The 20791-nt window shown below is 37.8% G+C and overlaps 1 protein-coding gene across 1 annotated transcript in view; it reads right to left on the bottom strand.

The window, feature by feature from the left end:
* Positions 1 to 20791, bottom strand: part of AFG1L (AFG1 like ATPase) — a 249257-nt gene that overhangs the window by 156337 nt on the left and 72129 nt on the right. Inside the window, exon 6 of the mRNA XM_049771195.1 lies at positions 12864 to 12963. Within this exon, the coding sequence (XP_049627152.1) occupies positions 12864 to 12963 (100 nt within the window). The remainder of the gene's footprint in view (positions 1 to 12863; positions 12964 to 20791) is intronic.

Here is a 20791-nt window from a genome sequence, read left to right as displayed (position 1 = left end):
TAAGCAAATTTTTATGATCCTGTCTTGTAAACATTTTTAAGTAACTGATAAGGTTGGAATTTTGACATCACAAACTCTTTATCCCAACTCCTCCCCTGGCTTATGTAGATACTGAAAACAAATCACGCTTTTGCCTCTGCCATATTTGGGAATATTCCTTGCCCAAAATGATGATTGGTGTGTTTGAATTTCCCCCATGCATCTGCCTATAAAAGCTAGCCACCCCTTACAATAAACGATTTTGAGCAGCGTGAGTTGTCTTAAGTCTCCTTTACTAACCTCTCCAGTTTACTTCACAGATCGGCTCTGCTCGAGAAGACTCACGAATTACTAGCGACCCTCACCACCTCACCCCCGGGGATCGGGGGTCTCCCTTCGGGGGTCCCAGGTTTGAAGGAAGGATACATAGCTTCACAGATAAGCAACAGCTCAAAAACTTTACAGATGCAAACCAGCCTGAAAGAAAAAACTGAAAGGTCTACTTTAAGACAAGATATACTAAAAGACACGCCAAACTTATCCACAAAGATGACATTAAACCCCATGACAATCATCTCCCTCAATGTCAATGGACTAAATGCACCAATTAATAGACACAGAGTGGGCTAAAATGGATCAAAAAGATGAACCCAACCTTCTGCTGCTAAGAAGAAACACACCTGAATAAATATGTAACATATTTAAACATCCCCATAACCATTGAGAAAATTAAAATGATAATCAAAATGAAAGGCTGAAGGAAAATCATCCAAGCAAACAACACCCTTAAAAAAGTTGGGGTGAGGGGCTGGAGAGATAGCATGGAGGTAAGGCATTTGCCTTTCATGCAGAAGAAGGTCAATGGTTCAAATCCTGGCATCCCATATGGTTCCCTGTGCCTGCCAGGGGCTATTTCTGAGCATAGAGCCAAGAGTAACCCCTGAGTGCTACCGGGTGTGATCAAAAAATCAAAAAAAAAAGTTGGGGTGACCATATTAATATCAGAAGACACAACTTTAAACTCATAAAAGTTGTAAGGGTCAAAGATGGACACTTCGTACTAATCAAGGGATATGTGCAACAGGAAGAAATCACACTACTAAACATATATGCACCCAATGAGAGACCAGCAAATTATCTAATAAATTATTGACAAATTTGAAAGAGGACATCAATAGTAACACAATAATTGTGAGAGACCTCAACGCGGCCCTATCGATACTTGATAGGTCAACCAGACTGAAACCCAACAAAAATATACTAGCCCTGAAAAGAGAAGTGGAAGAAAGAGGCCTAGTAGATATATATAGGACACTCCATCCCAAAAATCTGAATACACATTCTTCTCCAATGTACATGGGTCATTCTCCAGGATAGACCACATGCTGGCACATAAAACATACCTCCATAAAATCAAGAGGATAGAAATTTTGCAGGCTACCTTTGCTGACCACAAGGCTCTGAAATTAGATGTGAGACAAAGAAGAAGAACATTAACAACTGGAAATTAAACAGCCTGCTACTGAACATCCAGTGGGTCTGAGATGAAATCAAAGAGGAAATAAAAACTTTCCTGGAAACACATGACAATGAAGACACAAACTATCAGAATCTATGGGACACAGCAAAAGCAGTACTGAGAGGAAAATTTATAGCTTTGCAAGCACACATCAGGAAGGAAGAAGGGGCATCCCTGAATAGCCTAATGACACAGCTCATAAAATTAGAAAATGATCAACAAAATGAACCAAAAATAGAGAGACAGAAGAAAATAACAAAGCTTAGAGCAGAAATCAATAAAGTGGAAACCCAAAAAATAAACCGAAAGATCAATAAAAGCAGAAGTTGGTTCTTTGAAAAAATAAACAAGATTGATAGACCATTGGCAAAACTCAGAAAAAAAAGAAGAAAGAAAGAAAGAAAGAAAGAAAGAAAGAAAGAAAGAAAGAAAGAAAGAAAGAAAGAAAGAAAGAAAGAAAGAAAGAAAGAAAGAAAGAAAGAAAGAAAGAGAGAAAGAGAAAGAAAGAAAGAAAGAAAGAAAGAAAGAAAGAAAGAAAGAAAGAAAGAAAGAAAGAAAGGAAGGAAGGAAGGAAGGAAGGAAGGAAGGAAGGAAGGAAGGAAGGAAGGAAGGAAGGAAGGAAGGAAGGAAGGAAGATGATAACCCATATCAGAAATTCAAAGAGGGAGATCACTACAGATATTACAGAGATTCAAAGGGTAATCAGAGACTACTTTGAGAAATTCTATGCCACCAAATATGAGAATCTGGAAGAAATGGATAAATTCTTGGACTCTTATAACCTTCCACGGTTTAATAAGGAAGATGTAGCATATTTAAACATCCCCATCACCATTGAGGAAATTAAAACGATAATCAAATGTCTGCCCAGAAACAAAAGCCCAAGCCCAGATGCATTCACGAATGAATTCTTTCAAACCTTTCAAGAGGAACTACTACCAATCTTGGCCAGGCTCTTTCATGAAATTGAAAAAACGGGAACACTTCCAAATAGCTTTTATGAAGCCAACATCATCTTGATACCAAAACCAGACAGAGATATTGTCAAAAAAGAAAATCACAGACCAATATCCCTGATGAACATAGATGCAAAGATCCTCAACAAAATCTTGGCAAATAGGATCCAATGCCTCATCAAAAAGATCATTCACTACAATCAAGTAGGTTTCATCCCAGGAAAGCAAGGATGGTTGAACATCCGTAAATCATTCAACATAACACACAACATCAACATCAAGAAAAATAAAAATCACATGATCATATAAATAGAAAGCATTTGATAAGATCCAACACCCATTCTTGATAAAAACTCTCAGCAAGATGGGAATGAAAGGAACATTTCTCAATATAATTAAGGCCATCTACCACAATCCAATGGCAAATATCATCCTCAATGGAGAAACACTAAAAGCCTTTCCTCTAAATTCTGGTACAACACAGGGCTGTCCTCTTTCACCACTGCTATTCAACATAGTACTGGAAGGACTTGCTATAGTGATTAGTCAAGAAAAAGATAAGTATTAGAGACACCCATCATCTTTTCAGCAGAAAAATAGCCCAGCTCTTCTCTCTAAGCTCCAAAATAACTTTTCCCAGGTAGTCTGATGGCTGATACCTTGTGGTCTTCTCAGAAGGGTTGAGGGCAGATTCCCCTTTCTCCATGCACTACAGCAATCCAATACCACTCCCTATACCAGGAGTCCTCAAACTTTTTAAACAGGAAGCTAGTTAATTGTCTCTCAGACCATTAGAGAGCTGGGCTATAGTTTTAAAAATAACTATGAACAAATCCTATGCACAGTGAACATATCTTATTTTGAAGTAAAAAAACAAAATGAAAAAATAATACTTAAAATATAGAAAAAATAATGTTAAATCAACAAACATTTTTTGCACCTTCCCAACAAACTTACTAGTTTTTTTTTTCTTTTTTTTTTACTTACTAGTTTTTCATCTCCTTTCTTTTTTTGAGAGAGAGAACAAGAAGGCAGAGGTATTTTGGTAAACAAGTCAATAGTAGAATAACTTGGATGTTTGCAAACTTACAAGGTGATATACTTTGATATATCAATACAGTTGCTATACATATAAAATGCATTTTACAGCAGAGAATATTTATCATTTTAATTATTTTAGAACTTGTTACAGAGCTTATTTTCTTCATCTTGCAAATAATTAATAAAGTTTATATAGAAATAAGCTACATTTCCATAGTTTTTTTTCAATTTTGCTCTACTTTTTCTGCATTTCCCCCACCCCCATTTTGTGCATTCTTAATATGACACTTTTAATCCAGTAAAAGTGGATTTTTGTTTATTTTAGTTCCACACTTGGGGGAGTTCAGGGGTTACTCTGGGATCTATACTCAGAAATCACTCCTGGTAGATTAAGAGACCATATGGGATGCCGGGAATAGAACCAGGATAATTCCTGAGTTGAAAGCTTGCAAGGCAATGTCCTACCTACTGTGCTATCACTCCAGCCCTTAATCTACCTTTTTTTTTTTTTGTCTTTTTTTATCCTTGTTTTCTTTTTTCTTTTTCTATTGAAACAATTGTGATCGACAGAGTCCTTTATAGTTGAATTTTAGTTTTACAATGAGTCAGGGCCCTTCCCACCACCAGTGTCAACTTCCCTCCACCAATGAACCCAGAGTGCATCCTATACACACCCTCTGTCCCCTGGCCTGCCAGTATAACCAGGCTCCTTTAAGTTTATATTGTTAAAGTTTAGATCCCTTGATTTTATTATTGTTAACATCTTAACTATTTAGTTCTGTCATTTAATTCCCCACTAATGCATCTGAGACCACTTGGCCCCTAGCCCTCAGCCTTTCTTTATTCCTTTCCTCTTATTTTTCCCACCATTCCCTAATACCCTTTTTCATTTTAGTTTTGCAGAAAATGCAGAATATGTGGTAAAATAAAGTAATCTGTGTCCAACAGTTCTATAAAAAAAAAGTGGGAGCCCCAATTTAAAAGATGAGATAAAAAAATACAATAAAAAAAATTTTAGGGGTGTGTGTGTCAGGCTGTTTTTTTTTTTTTACTTATTTGTTTGTTTCTTTGTTTTTGTTTTGAATAGGCACAGCAAAATATGGGTAAAATAGAAGGGACTAAAAACAAAGAGACCTTGACCATAAAGCATTCTCCCATTAAGACCAACTATAATCTCTGCGCATACTAAGTTGTCTAACCCCAAAGTCTTTCACTGTGATTCCAATAAAAATTCTTCATAATCACAGTTGTCATAGTTGAGGTTTCTGTAGTTAGAGTCCCTGGTTTTTGTACAAATCCTATGTCTAAGTCAGGGTGACATGGAGCATCTTCCAGTTTCTTCTCACCATTAGGTGGCAATGCACAGAACCATGCCCTGAAAGCAGGTTTTTGCTGTTACCAAGTTGTCAGGGTGTCATATGAACCCACTCTGGAATAAGTCGATGCTAGGGCAGCATTAGGACCTTCCCTGGTAGAAGTCCGATTCCTGTTGCTGGTGTAGAAAACTGTACTGGTTCTATAGACAGGATCCAAGGTTCAGGGGTGACTGGCCAATGTCTGACCTTCTGAAGCTTAAGCCAAGTGACTATGACAAGTATTCAGGGTATAAACTCCCAATGCAATATAAAATTTACATGTTCCTATCCCTATTAGATAAGAACTTGTCTCCATACATAAGATTTCCCCATTTTAATTTGCCTATGCAAAAAGGAACAATACCACATGGTACTACTAATGCATTTGGGAGTAAAATAACAAACTAAACAATCCCAATAACCTAGTTCTAACTTGAACTCAGAGTACAAGAGGGACTTATCTACTAGAATTTTCTACTAAATAGTTCCAAAAAAAAAAAAAGAAATGGGAAAAACTGCAGTTACATAAGAAAATAGACAATAATAATTATACATATTAAAGAAATACATCTAAAGGGGCCGAAGAGATAGCATGGAGGTAAGGCATTTGCCTTGCATGCAGAAGGACGGTGGTTCAAATTCTGGCATCCCATATGGCCCCCTGAGCCTGCCAGGAGCAATTTCTGAATGTAGAGCCAGGAGTAACCCCTGAAACCTGCTGGATGTGACCCAAAAACAAAAAACTATATATATATATATATATATATATATATATATATATATATATATATATATATATACATCTAAAGAAATATTCGAAGGAGATATTCATGTCCCCTTTAAAAGTCTTTTGAAATGCTCAAGGGGGATACAATCTGGAGCACAACTTAAGCCTATGTCGGGTCTGAAAAATGGCTTCCATCAGTCACATATCAGTGCACATATCTTATTTTGAAGTAAAAATAAAAAACAAAATAGAACAAATATAATATTTAAAATATAGAACAAATAAACTTAAATAAACAAACTTAGCAATTTTTCTTTCTCTTTATTTCTTTTTGTACTCCACCCAGCAGAACCAGGGTTTACTCCTGGCTCTGCACTCATAAATCACTCCTAGATTGTATGAGGCCACAGCCTGACCATTGGCTATGACTTTTGAGACCAAACTGGCCCAAGGGTAGAGAAACCCTGTATTTTTTAGGCCATCAGAATTCCTTTTCTAATTTCCCCAATATTTACTGTCCCTATGCAGAAACAAAAACAGAAACAAAACCTTGCTATACCAGCCCTCCTTCCATTTTTCTTTTCTTTCTTCTTCCATTCTCGTGGGTATTGTTTGGTTGTTGTATTTGTTACTGTGGTGCTCTTTTGTAGTTGCTGGTTTTGGTCTTTTGTTTGATTTTTTTGTTTCTTTTTTTGTTTGTTTGTTTAGATTATTTGTTTTTGTTGTTGGTTTATTTTAGGGGGGGGGTGGATTTTTTTTGTTACGTTTTTCTTTGTTTTTTCCCTACTTTATAACTTCTACACAGACTTCTCCCGGGTTTTCTTCTTTTTTCGTTTGTTTATTTTTTGTTTTTCTTCTTTTTTTTTTTTTTCAAACAAAACCACATAATTTGAATCATCTTGTTCTGCCTCATAGATTGAAGGAAAAAAATGGTTGTCACCAGAACCAAACAGTTTTATGAACAATAAGTAGAAATAAAAAAGGATCAGACTTAAACAACAAACCCAAAGTCAATGATAATAGAATTAATACTCAATCTTCAACAAGCTATACACAGAGGGGACCAGTTATATTAGCAATCCGAGGGGCAAAGGAGAGGATTGCTGGGAACAAGGGTGGAGGGAAGACAACATTGGTGGTGGGAATACCCCTGATTCAATGTTACTATGTACCTCAAATATTACTGTGAAAGATTTGTAATTCGCATTGGTCACAATAAAAAAAAATTGGGGGGGGGGCCACACCTGGTGATGCTCAGGGGTTACTCCTGGCTGGCTGCTCAGAAATAGCTCCTGGCAGGCACAGGCGACCATATGGGACACCGGGATTCGAACCAACCACCTTTGGTCCTGGATCGGCTGCTTGCAAGGCAAACACTGCTGTGCTATCTCTCCGGGCCCAATAAAAATTATTCTTAAAAATGAAAAAAATAAAAGTTATAAGGAACAAAGATGGACATTTCGTAATAATCAAAGGATATATACGACAGGAAAAAAATCACACTTCTAAACGTATTTAATTCAATTGCTGGCAAATCTAAACCAAAACATCAATAGCAACACAATTATAGTGGGAGAGCTCAACACTACCCTGTCACCTCTTTTTTTTTCTGTTTTTACCCTGTCACCTCTTGATAAATCAACCAGGCTGAAACCCAATAGGAATATACTAGCTCTGAAAGGAGAAATGGGAGAAAATAGCCTAGTAGAAATACATGGGGCACTCCATCCCCAAAAAAACTGGATACACATTCTTCTCCAATGCATATGGGTCATTCTCCAGGATAGACCACATGCTGGCCCATAAAACATACCTCCATAAAATCAAGATGACAGAAATTATACAGACTGCTTTCTCAGATCACAATGCACTGAAATTAAAAGTGAACTACAAAGGGGCACAGAAGAAAATCTTTAACACCTGTAAATCAAACAGCTCCCCACTGAACACACAGTGGCTCAGAGATGAAATCAAAGAGGATATCAAAAGATAGCTGGAAACAAATGCAAATGAAGACACAAATGATCAGAATTTGTAGGACACAGCAAAAGTGGTACTAAGTGGAAAATTTATAGCTTTCCAAGCACAAATCAGGAAGGAAGAAGCAGCCCATATAGTTTATTGACACAGCTTATAAAATTAGAAAACGATCAACAAAATGAACCAAAAATAAGTAGACTAAAGAAATAATAAAGCTTAGAAGAGAAATCGATTGAAGTGGAAATCCAAAAAACAATTCAAAAAATTAACGAAAGCAAAAGTTAGTTATTTGAAAAAAATAAACAAGATTGATTAACTACTAGCAAAACTCCCCAAAAAGAGAGAGAGTGAAACTTAATATACTGGATTATAAATGAAAAGAGTAAAAGGGTAATCAGAGACTACTTTGAGAAACTCTATGCCGTAAAACAAGAGAACCTGGAGAAATGGATAAATTCTTAAACTCTTATAATCTTCCATGATTGAATCAGGATGATCTAGCATACCTAAACAGACCATCACTACTGAAGAAATTAAAATGATAATCAAAAGCCTTCCCAAAAGCAAAAGCCCAAGCCCAGATGGATTCACTAACAAATTCTTTCAAACCTTTCAGACTCTTTCAGGAAATTTAACAAACAAAAACACTCCCAAAGTTTTTATGAAGCTAACATCACCCTAATACCAAAACCAGACAGAGATGATGCAAAAAAAAAAAGAAAACTACAGACAAATATCCCTGATATTGAACACAGATGCAAAGATCCTCAACAAAATTCTGGAAAATAGGCTCCAACGCCTCATCAAGAAGGTCATAAACCATGACCAAGTAGGCTCCATTCAAGGAATACATGGGTAGTTTAACATATGTAAATCAATCAAATAATACACCATATCAACAAAAGAAAAAAGAAAAACCACATGATCATATCAATAGATGCAAAAAAAACATTCAATAAGGTTCAACATGCATTTTTGATAAAAACTCTCAAAAGAGAGAATGGAAGGAACTTTTCTCAATATAGTCAAGGCCATTTATCACAAGCTAATGGCAAATATTATTCTCAAAGGAGATTAGCTAATCTGGTACAAGACAAGGCTTCCCCTTTTCATAATTTCTATTCAATATAGTGCTGGAAGTTCTTACCATCACAATTAGGTAAGAAAAAGGTATCAAGGGCATCCAGATAGGAAAGGAATAAGTCAAGCTCTCACTGTTTTTAGACAACATGATACTATATTTAGAAAACCCTAAAGAATTTACCAAAACGCTTCTAGAAACAATAAATTCATACGAAAAGTGGCAGGCTAAAAAATTAACATGTAAAAAAATTAACATGCAAAAATCAATGGCCTTCTCATATACAAATAACAACAGAGAAGAAATGGACATCAAAAATACAATACACAAACTCAAATACCTTCAAGTCAACTAAAGAGTTAAAGGACTGTTTGAATCCCAGCATCCCATATGGTCCCCCGAGCCTGCCAGGAGTGACTTCTGAGTGTAGAGCCAGTTTATATTGTTTATATACACCTGAGCGCTGCCGGGTGTGACCCAAAAACCAAAAAAGAAAAAAGAAAAAGAGGTAAATGGCCTATACAAAGAAAACTACATAGCACTGCTTCAAGAAATAAAACAGGACACGAGGAAATGGAGATATATACCCTGTTCATGGTTGGTAGGATTTACATCATTAAAATGACAATACTCCCCAAAGCATTGTACAGATTTAATGTGATTCCTCTAAGGATGCCCATGACATTCTTCAAAGAAGTGGATCAAACACTCCTGAAATTCATTTGGAATAAAAAAACCAATGAATAGCTAGAGCAACCCTGATGAAAAAGAAGATGAGAGGCACCACTTTCCCCAACTTTAAATTGCATTACAAAGCAATAGTCATTAAAACAGCATTGTATTGGGATAAATACAGACTCTCAGATCAATGTAATGACTTGAGTATACAGAAAATGTTCCCCAGATATACAATCAATTAATCTTTGCTAAAGGGGCAAGAAATATAACATGAAACAAGGAAAGCCTCTTCAACAAGTGGTGTTGAGAAAACTGGTTAGCCACATGCAAAATAACAAACTCAGATCTCCATCTAACATCATGCACAAAGGTCAAATCCAAATAGATTAAAGACCTTGGTATCAGATCCAAAACCATAAAATACATAGAACAACAAATGATAAAAAAAAAACTTCATAATTTGAGACTACAGGCATTTTCAAAAGGAAACAACACTCTCCAAACAAGTGGAAGAGGAGATAAACCGATGGGACTATATTAAGTGAAGTTTCTGTACCTCACAGGAAATAGTGATGAGAATACAATGGCCACCCACAGAATGGAAGAAACTATTCACCTAATACCCACCAGGTAAGGGGCTAATAGCTAATATACACAAGGTACTGACAGAACTTAACAAGAAAAAAACATTTAACCCCCTCAAAAAATGGGGGGCCGGAGCAATAACACAGCAGTAGTGCATTTGCTTTGCACGAGGCTGATCCAGGTAGAACCTTGGTTCTATTGGTGGTGTCCCATATCGCCCAAGCCAGGAACGATTTCTAAGACTATAGCTAGGAGTAACCCCTGAGCGTCCCTGAGTGTGGCCAAAAAAATCCAAAAAAAAAAAAAAAAAAAGAGGAGATGAACAGACACTTTCTCAAAGAAGAAATACAAATGGTCAGAAGACACATAAAAAATGTTCCACATCGACCCTCAGAGCAGTGGAATAGACTTGAGTAAAAAATAAATTAAAAAAAAATTCTACATCACTAATCATCAGGGAGATGCAAATCAAAACAACAATGAGGTGACCATCTCATGCCAAAGAGAATGATCACAAAAAATAAGAAAAATCAGTGTTGGCGGGGATGTGGAGAGAAAGGAACTCTCATTCACTGCTGGTGGGAATGCTGTTTAGTCTAGCCTTTATGGAAAACAATATGGAGATTCCTACAAAAAACTGGACACTGAGTTTCCATATGATTCAGCTATTCCACTCCTAGGGATATATCCTAGGAACGCAAAAACACAATACACATATGCATTATGTATACCTATATTCATTGCAGCGCTATTCACAATTGCCAGAATCTGGAAATAACCCAGATTCCCAACAACAGATGAAAGGCTAAAAACACTGTGGTCCATATACATAATGGAATACTATTCAGCTGTCAAGAGAGATGAAGTCATAACTTTTCCTACACATGGATGGATAAGGAAACTATTATGCTGAGTGAAATAAGTCAGAGAGAGATATAGACACCGAATAGTCTCACTAATCTATGATATTTAAGAAAAATAAAAGACACTATTGTAATTATATCCAGAGACAATAGAGATGAGGGATAGAATGGTGGCCCACAAGGTATAGCTTACCACAAGATTGGTGAGTGAAGTTAGTGAAATAATTACATCAACAACTATCATGACAAAAAATGACTGAAAGAAGTAGAATGTGTGTGGCAAATATAGGCAGGGATTTGGGGGAGGAAGGGTGTGGGAGGGCATTGGTGGTAGGAAGGGTGTTCTGTTGAAGAGGGGTGTTCATTTTATGACTGAAACCCATCTACAAACATGTTTTTAATGATGGTGCTTAAATAAAGATATTATAAAAATATAATTTAAAAAAATCACTCCTGGGCCCAGAGAGATAGCACAGTGGCGTTTGCCTTGCAAGCAGCCAATCCAGGACCTAAGGTGGTTGGTTCGAATCCCGGTGTCCCATATGGTCCCCCGTACCTGCCAGGAGCTATTTCTGAGCAGACAGCCAGGAGTAACGCCTGAGCACCGCCGGGTGTGGCCCAAAAACAAAAAAACAAAAAACAACAACAACAAAAAAAAAATCACTCCTGGCAGGCTTGGGGGGCCATATGGGATGCCAGGGATCGAACTTGGGTCAGCCACATGCAAAGCAAACACTCTACCTGCTGTGCCATTGCTCTGGCCCCAAACTTTACAGTATTTCATTGAGAACTATGAGCCTTTTTTTTGGTGGGCAGTGGTAGTTAGATCCCTGCCTGAGATGAAAGGAGGAGGCGAGAGACAGAGAGAAGGAGGGAGTTGAAGAGTATGGTGCACATCTCACACATGCACACTGTAAGCCTCGGAGGAGTCAGCTGCTAAGCAGGTCAGGCAGAAATGGCAAAAACAGCCAGTGGGCTGAATAAATGTCCTCAGCAGGACACATGTGGTCCACAGCTTGTAGTTTTAGGATCCCTGCTACACCCTCTGACAGAAACAGTCCAGCTCTGTGACTTAACCACATTAATCTTCCAACTCACCAAAATTTGTTTTAGATCTATAAATTCTGGACCAAGCGGCCCCAAGACATCTAACAGTTTTATAGTAGTCAGCCCAGTAGTAGTCACAGAAAATCTGATGAGAAAGTTACATAGTAATCTACAAAGCTCAATGAGCCTAAACAGTAACACAGAAGACACAACTGGCACCAACCACAACAATCCTGTAAAGGCTTAGACAATGAATTTTGTACCATCATGGAGAGATAAAAAACAATTATTTCGGGGCCGGGCGGTGGCGCTGGAGGTAAGGTGCCTGCCTTACAAGCGCTAGCCAAGGAACGGACAGCGGTTCGATCCCCCGGCGTCCCATATGGTTCCCCCAAGCCAGGGGCGATTTCTGAGCACATAGCCAGGAGTAACCCCTGAGCGTCAAACGGGTGTGGCCCAAAAACCAAAAAAAAAAAAAAAAAAAAAAAACAATTATTTCATATTGATCCTCATTGATCTGAGTTTAGATATTTCTATTTGCCTCTGTGTTATAACAAAAGCTATTTAGTAAATTTGTGCCTGCAAGAGGACAGGCTATGGTGGTAAACTGGTGACACTGGTGATGGGATTACTGTTTGAACATTTAATGACTGAAACTGCTGTAAGATGAACAACCTGGTAAATCACGGTGTTATAATTTAAATATATAACAAGTATTAGAAGCTAATTATGTAAAAAAAGCTTTAAAGTCTTTTTCTAAAACTTAATTAGGAATTTTGTCTTTATTTCACTGAGTTTCTTTATTAAGGTCCTCAAAAAAGTATAAAAAGGCCTGCATTGCTTTGGATATGCTTTGATATAATTCTTTAGAAAAACATCAAGTACTAAAAGCACAGATCACCTGTATTTAACTTGTCCAGGATATAAACATTTTTCAAATCCAAATACTGACTAATTTATTAACACAATAAAATGAGTACCAAGTTACAGGTTCCTCAAAGCCTGTTAATTCCCACCTAATTGGATAACGCCACCATGATATTTGCTTTTACCTTCCGGTGGCCTGTTGGATGTTGCCACAACGACGACCCCGTTTGTGAACAGATTTTCAAAAAGCTGCTTCAGAATCATGGCGTCAGCAATGTCAGTGACCTATGGACAACAACACATTTGTTTTATTTTCATTTCACTTCTGCTCTAACAAATTTGCTAATGGCTCATCTTTAAAAAAAAAAAAAAAGGAAATGAATTCCAAGAGAAAAATTCTAATTATCATCATGAAGAAAAGAGCAGATAATTAAAAGCATGAAAGACTGCATAATAGTATTTGAAACTTGATTTCATTTTTACAAGCCTATCATTTCTACACAAATTATCAAATGGTTCTGTTAACTTCTTTTACAGAACTACAGGTGGAAAGCACAGATAATTGTGTTAGGCATTTAGAAAGTCTCACTAATTAGAATCTGACCAACTCCTTCTTCCTCTCCCCATCACAGTAGTCAACCCCTCCCTATCTCTCACCTTCCACCTCCAGAAGGAATAAGGAGGGTGGGAGAGAAAGATGAAATTTCTAATACCTTTCTGGCAGAGGTCCCTGCAAAGGTGACTTTAGATGGTCATGGGACTCTAGAAATAAGGACAAGTAGCCAGTGAGACATAATCAGCTGCTGTTGAAAATAGAATGATATGACATAGATACTATTGTGCAATTGTTGCACAAAACAATTCAACAGATGGCCCATCACAAAAATAAGCAATTTCATTGTTCTTTTTAAGTGCCTTCTATTACTGTCCATGAATAATCAAAAGGCACTGCAGTCACTTCTTAGCATAGCCAGCCTCTGTTAACCTTCACAAACATAAATATTCCTTCCATAGAAGAGAGAAAAGGGCAAAGTGAGAGAGAAAGAGGAGAGATCCTAACAAGAATGGTTAAAATGATGCTTAAAAAAATAGCTTCTAGGAAAAAAAAAAAACAGAAACAGCTAATATACATAAAACCATTTCAATAATTATCAGGTACACTGAACAATAAAAAATTTATTATTTTATCTGAATTTTTATTTTTGTACACATGACAAAATTATTTCTTTTTTTTTTTTTTTTTTTTTGGTTTTTGGGCCACACCCGGCTGTGCTCAGGGGTTACTCCTGGCTGTCTGCTCAGAAATAGCTCCTGGCAGGCACGGGGGACCATATGGGACACCGGGATTCAAACCAACCACCTTTGGTCCTGGATCGGCTGCTTGCAAGGCAAACGCCGCTGTGCTATCTCTCCGGGCCCACAAAATTATTTCTTAATCCGCAATTAACAAGTAAGCTTAATGATAACTTTTAGAAGGTTTTTTAAAAATCATAAATAGTAAAGAGGTTAAGGAGCTTACTTGAATGCAGCCAGCTTGCATTTGATTCCCAGCACAACCTATGGCTCCCTTTCCCCACCACCACATCAACATCTCAAGGAATAATCCCTGAGAAGAGCCAAGAGTAAAACCTTAGACCTGCCAGGTCTGCCCCCACCACAAAAAAGTAAAGAAATAAAAAAATTTTAATGAATAAAAATAATAAATGAATAGATAAATGAGAAGTTGACCTAATAAATAAATGTATAGTATAAAATGCTATTAAACTTTATAAATTCCTCTCTATAAGATAGCTTAAATTTTGGAAAGTCCAAATATTAAATTACTCTTTCTTTAATAACACATTTCAGATCTTCTCAATAAAGCATGCTTTGAACTCACAAAATAATATCACTCTATATATCACAATGCTATTTTTAAATTACATTAGTTTCTAGTAGATGTCTTACAAATTAGATCCAAATATTTAAAACTACCAATAAAATGGTTATAACACAATCAACAACATGGGTAGTACAGTTATATAGCACTTTTCTCTTAAAAGTTCATCTCTTCCCACCTGAACAAAACAAAATATGACCAGGACAGTCAGGTACAAATGTTAATTTCTGTTGTTCCACCAATAACTGAAACATTAAAGAAAAGATTCCTTGTGTTAAAATCATTTGGAATCATACAAATATATCATTACAATGAAAAGGAAAGTGGCATCTGTACTATTAAATTTGAATTTTAGTTACACCGTCAAATATTGCTCCACAAAACACTCACAGAGAAGGTCCTTTTCTTAAATGCTTAAACACCAACGAACTCTCTGAGACAACAGAACATGCTTACAGATTTTAGAAGCCACTGTATTTTTTAAACTGGATTTGCAGGCAGCGGGGAGGGTGGAAGGGAAATTGGGGCCACTGGTGGTGGAAAATGTGTATTGGTGAAAAATGTGGTATATTAGTTGACTGAAACTCAATCATTAACAACTTTTTAACTGTGTGTCTTGTAGTGATTCAATTAAATAATTTATAAATTTAAAAAATAAATAAACTGTATTTGCAAAATACTGACTTTTCCCAATTTTAGAGAGAAACAAAGATCATTTGACTAGATCACTGAGTATCTGAAAAAAATTAAAAATAGTTTTTGAACCCTAAGGTTCAGAAAAGTGAAGGGACATTTAGCTTTTAACACTAGTTTTAATTGAGAATTTGAAGAAAACATAATATAAACTTGTTCAATTATAATTTTTTGCATTTTTGTGTTAAGGAATGCTTTTGTTCTAACAGAGTATATCAACTTGAAGAATCCAGAGCTAATTAATAAAGTAGGAGTCACCTAGCAGAACTGGGTACAGTGTATACTCTTTGATCTTGTCCTCGCAGTTGTTCAGCTTTGCAGGGAACAAAAATTTTACAGTATAAGTGAACAGAAAGCAACTGGTCACAAATTCTTGGAGAGCATGCTTTTTCAGCACCCAGCATTTCATTACAACCAGGAACAAAAGAGAAGGCTACAGATTACCAATAAGGGTAGTGTGCTAATACAGAGTGGAGACATTTCATTAGCATTAAAGAGAAAAGATTTTTTTATAATCTAGAGTTGCTTTCCATTATAACTCACTTAAGTAAAAAAAGGAAAAAAAAAACTAATCGTTAATTTACATGTGTAAGTACTTGAGTCTCAGTCATCCACTGATTGGTACAGTGCCATGTAATGAGTGACAAACATAAGCATGCATTATCAGTAATTAGTATTAGCACAAAAATAAGCACCTATCTTTTATTAGCAGTTTTTAATAGCTCTCCTGTTACACAAAAATGGTGAAAACTATTTCTTTAATGATACAGATAGTGTAAAGAGTTTTTCATGATATTCTGTTTATTAAAATTTGGGGGGAATATAACAGGAAAAAGGAAGAAATGCTTATTTATGTATTCATTTGGTTTGGAGGCCATACTTAGTGGTGCTTAGGGAATATTACTGACTCTGTGTTCAGGGATTATTCATGGCAGAATTTAGGGCACCATATAGAGCACCAAACATCAAATGCTAGTCAGCTGCATGTAAGGCAAGCACCCTATCAGCTGTATTATCTCTCCAACTCTAAGAAACACTTTTTAAAATGGGTATCCCTTAATATTCAGTTATCTTCACAATCACAAACATAAATATTCAAGGAGAACATGATGAAACCCCAAAGAAAAATTTAGGGAAGAGCTATTCTTTTAATACCAACAACTAAAATACATAAAATCTACCTGGACACAATTATAAATGAAATAAAAGAGTAACTAATAACTCAGGTAAATCTGAAATGCTATACTTAATAAAGATAACCAAGCTAATGAAAAACACGTTCTGAAAATGTAATTTGAATATTACCAAAATGTAGCATGTTCCCACAATTCTAGAACACGAAAAAGAGTATATTCTCGTTTTTAAGCAGCAATAATTCCCAATCATCTCCTACTAAAATAAATAGTATATTAATTAACACCACCTAACGGCCATCAAAACTAGTTAAAAAACAAGGCAACTAACAAGATTCCATTTTTAAAGTGGTGATTTGTAAATAGACTACCATTAAGAATAAAATGCCTGGGGCCTGGAGAGATAGCACAGATAGCGTTTGCCTTGCAAGCAGCTGAACAAGGACCAAAGGTGGTTGGTTAGAATCCCGAATCCCGGTGTCCCATATGGTCCCCCGTGCCTGCCAGGAGCTATTTCTGAGCAGACAGCCAGGAGTAACCCCTGAGCACCTCCGGGTGTGGCCCAAAAACAAAAACAAAACAAAACAAAACAAAAAAAATGCCTGGCGCCAGAGAGATAGCACACCAGAAGGTTGCCTCGCATGTGGCCAACCTGGAACAGACATGGGTTCCATTCCTGACATCCTGTATGGTCCCGTGAGCCTACCAGGAGCAATTTCTGACCACAAAGCCAGGAGTATCCCTTGAGCACCGCCAGGTGTGGCCCCAAAAACAAAAAACAAACAAACAATGAATAAAATGCCTAAAAATTCTTTTCTAATAATTAGCAATTAATTATACTAAAATCACTTGTGGGTTCTATAATTAAAGTATTAACTAAAATCTCACCAACTCTAGCTTTGAATATTTAACATTTAATGAATGACATATATCACAGAGAGCGCATAATAAGGGTATTACTACTAATGAGTAAGTGCATCTTTGATAGACTGAAATTGAGGTAGCAGGTTTATGACCATGGGCAAATCACCTCACCTCTAATTCTTAATTTTTGCATCAATATAATGATGGATGAACCATGCCCCACAGCACTGCCATGTCTTTTCATCAGCCTGCTCTACAGATTTATTTTATTCTTGAAAGAGATATAACCATGGGCACACAGGCCTCAAAATTGAAAACTGGGGGACTCTCAGTAAAAATGGGCCAAGTCTACACCCTCCTGAAGCCTCAACAGCTGCCCATCTTCACTGCTTTACCAAGGATCTTTGCCTAACCAACAAAAACTCCAAGATTTTGTTTGAGTGAGTGAAGTTACCCTTCTCCATCCCCGCACCCAACCTGCCTTTTTGTTATTCCAGAAAGCCTAGAAGTTTTAGCCAGACCCCACAACCTCCACCAAATCAACCACAAAACTTGTAATTCTTGGACATCTCCAAATTTTTAATACTGTCAATCAGTAGTAACACAAAATTAAATAGCAAAATAGCAAAGAAGCCACCTAATATTAAGAAACAAAACAAATAACAGAAATATCAAATAGCAACAAATAGCTTTGTAAACTTTCAGGCAATGACTTCGTTGCGAAATTTAATTTTGACTAATTTTCTTTTGCTTATTAAAAATAATTTCATTACTTCTTCCATGTAAACAAGAAATTTAAATTATATTCCATGCCTATAACAAGTGGATGGGAATAGAGACCATAATGGAAGGAAGTTGATACTGGTGATGGAATTGATGTTGGAACATGGAATGAAATTGCAGAACAAATGTATTATGAGCAACTATCTGAACCACAGTGTTTAAAAAAAGTAATATTTGGAGGATTAATGTTGCAAGTCAGCCCCTGAAGAGGTTGACTGATGAATGGCAATAGTTCAGAAAGCATTGTACAGATTTAATGTAATCCCTCTAAGGATACCCATGACAATCTTCAAAGAAGTGGATCACACACTCCTGAAATTCCTAAAATTCAACTGGAACAATAAACAGCCGAGAATAACAACCCTGAGGGAAAAAAAGATGGGAGGCATCACTTTCCCCAACTTTAAATTGTACTACAAAGCAATAATTATTAAAACAGCATAGTACTGGAATAAAGAGAGACCCTCAGACCAATGGAATAGACTTGAATATTCAGAGAATGACCCTCAGACTTACAATCAATTGATCTTTGATAAAGGGGCAAGAAATGCAAAATGGAGCAAAGAAAGCCATTAACAAGTGATATTGGGACAACTGGTCAGCCACATGCAAAAATGCATACTCAGACCTCTAACACCATGCATAAAGAACAAATTCAGGCTTTTCTCTGCTGAGCCTGCCTACACGCCAAGGACTATAACCTCTTCAGGACCCACACCCGATAAGATGTCCCCACCCAACGCATGTGGGGCCAATTCCTGCCATGATTTGGTACCCAGAGACTTATAAACCACAGCGGCCTTGCTCTCTGCCTTTTCTCTGCTGAGCCTGCCTACACGCCAAGGACTATGGCCGCACTTATCTTGTAACCCCTGAATTCCATTTCTGCACATTTTAAGAAGCAATCTATAGCCTTGCCAATGGAGTAACTTTGCAGTACACCCCCATATTTACAGAAATCAAGATGGCACCTCTAATCATCTAAAAAATAGGAAACAAATAGGTATCCTCTCAAGAAGTTCAGAGTAGAATTATGGAAAATGTTCAGGGAGCTCAAAAAAAGCATCAATAGACTTGACTGGAGCAAAATTAAGCATCAAGAAGATTTGTCAACTGAAATTAGAAATTTTCACACTGAACTAACAGATCAGAAAAACTGAGCTTACCGGGGCCCTTATTCCTAGCCTGAGGAGTACTGGGAGGCTTGGCAGGCCCCCAGCCATCCTTGTCTTTTTCCCCTGACTCCAGGCCTTCCCTGGGTGCCAGCTCAGATGGCCAGAAATGGGTTCAGGTGGACTCTTAGTGGTCCTCAGGTTCCCCCCTCCCTCCGTACTCCACGGGGGAGGAACATGGGGAGGAGGGCAGGCAGACATCTGGCTTCCGATTTCCTCTGATTCTGGAGACCAGCTCTTGCCAGGTATGGGGTTTGGGGAGGCCCCATACCAGAGCTTTTCTCCCTAGCCTGGGGAGTACTGGGAGGCTTAGCAGGCCCCCAGCCGTCCTTGTCTTTTTCCCCTGACTCCAGGCCTTCCCTGGGTGCCAGCTCAGATGGCCAGAAGTGGGTTCAGGAGGACTCTTAGTGGTCCTCAGGTTCCCCCCTCCTTCCGTACTCCAGGGGGGAGGTGCATGGGGAGGAGGGCGGGCAGACATCTGGCTTCCGATTTCGTCCTTGATTCTGGAGACCAGCTCTTGCCAGGTATAGGGTTTTTCTCCCCTGGACTTCAGTCTTTCCCTGGGCACCGGTCTAGGTGGACTCTATAGGGGTCAACAGGCTTTCCCCCTAACTATCTCTCCCTACACTAATGGGAATGCGCTCTGGGAGGAGGGCAGGCTGTTCTAGCACTGGTTTATGTTGGGACAGTCAGTGGAAATTTTTTCTCTTTGTTTTCATATTGATAGTATTGTGTGCATATATTCTATATATCCATAATATCCATCTTGTATTGGGACCTTGATACTGCCCTACAAAGCTCATTTCTAATATTTTACTGCCTCAGTCCCAACCCTTACTTCCCCCCATCCTCCCATGTAGGTGCAGCTAATGACATGAAGCTCACCACATAGAGTGATAAGTGCAGTTAGAGAAATAACTACACTGAAAACTATCATAACAATGTGAATGAATGAGAGAAAAAGGAAGCCTTGAGTACAGGTGTGGGTGGGGTGGGGAGTAGGTAGATCTGGAAAATTGGTGGTGGGAATCCTGCACTGGTGAAGGGGGGTGTTCTTTACATGACTGTAATCATACAACTATAATTATATTTGTAATCACGGTGTTTAAATAAAGATAATTTAAAAAAAGAAGAACAAATTCAGGGGCCGGGAAGGTGGCGCTAGAGGTAAGGTATCTGCCTTGCAAGCGCTAGCGTAGGATGGACCACGGTTTGATCCCCCAGCATCCCATATGGTCCCCCTAAGCCAGGGGCAATTTCTGAGCACATAGCCAGGAGTCACCCCTGAGTGTCAAATGGGTGTGGCCCCAAAACCAAAAAAAAAAAAAAAGAACAAATTCAAATGGATTAAATATCAGACCTGAAACTATAAGGTATATAGATGAAAACATAGGCAAAACACTCCATGACATTAAAACTAAAGGCATTGGGCTCGGAGAGATAGCACAGCGGCATTTGCCTTGCAAGTAGCCGATCCAGCACCAAAGGTGATTGGTTCGAATCCCGGTGTCCCATATGGTCCCCTGTGCCTGCCAGGAGCTATTTCTGAGCAGACAGCCAGGAGTAACCCTTGAGCACAGCCGGGTGTG

The sequence above is a fragment of the Suncus etruscus genome, chromosome 4 (assembly GCF_024139225.1).
Source record: "Suncus etruscus isolate mSunEtr1 chromosome 4, mSunEtr1.pri.cur, whole genome shotgun sequence".
Taxonomy (NCBI): Eukaryota; Metazoa; Chordata; class Mammalia; order Eulipotyphla; family Soricidae; genus Suncus; species Suncus etruscus.
This window is presented reverse-complemented; position numbering and strand designations above follow the sequence as displayed.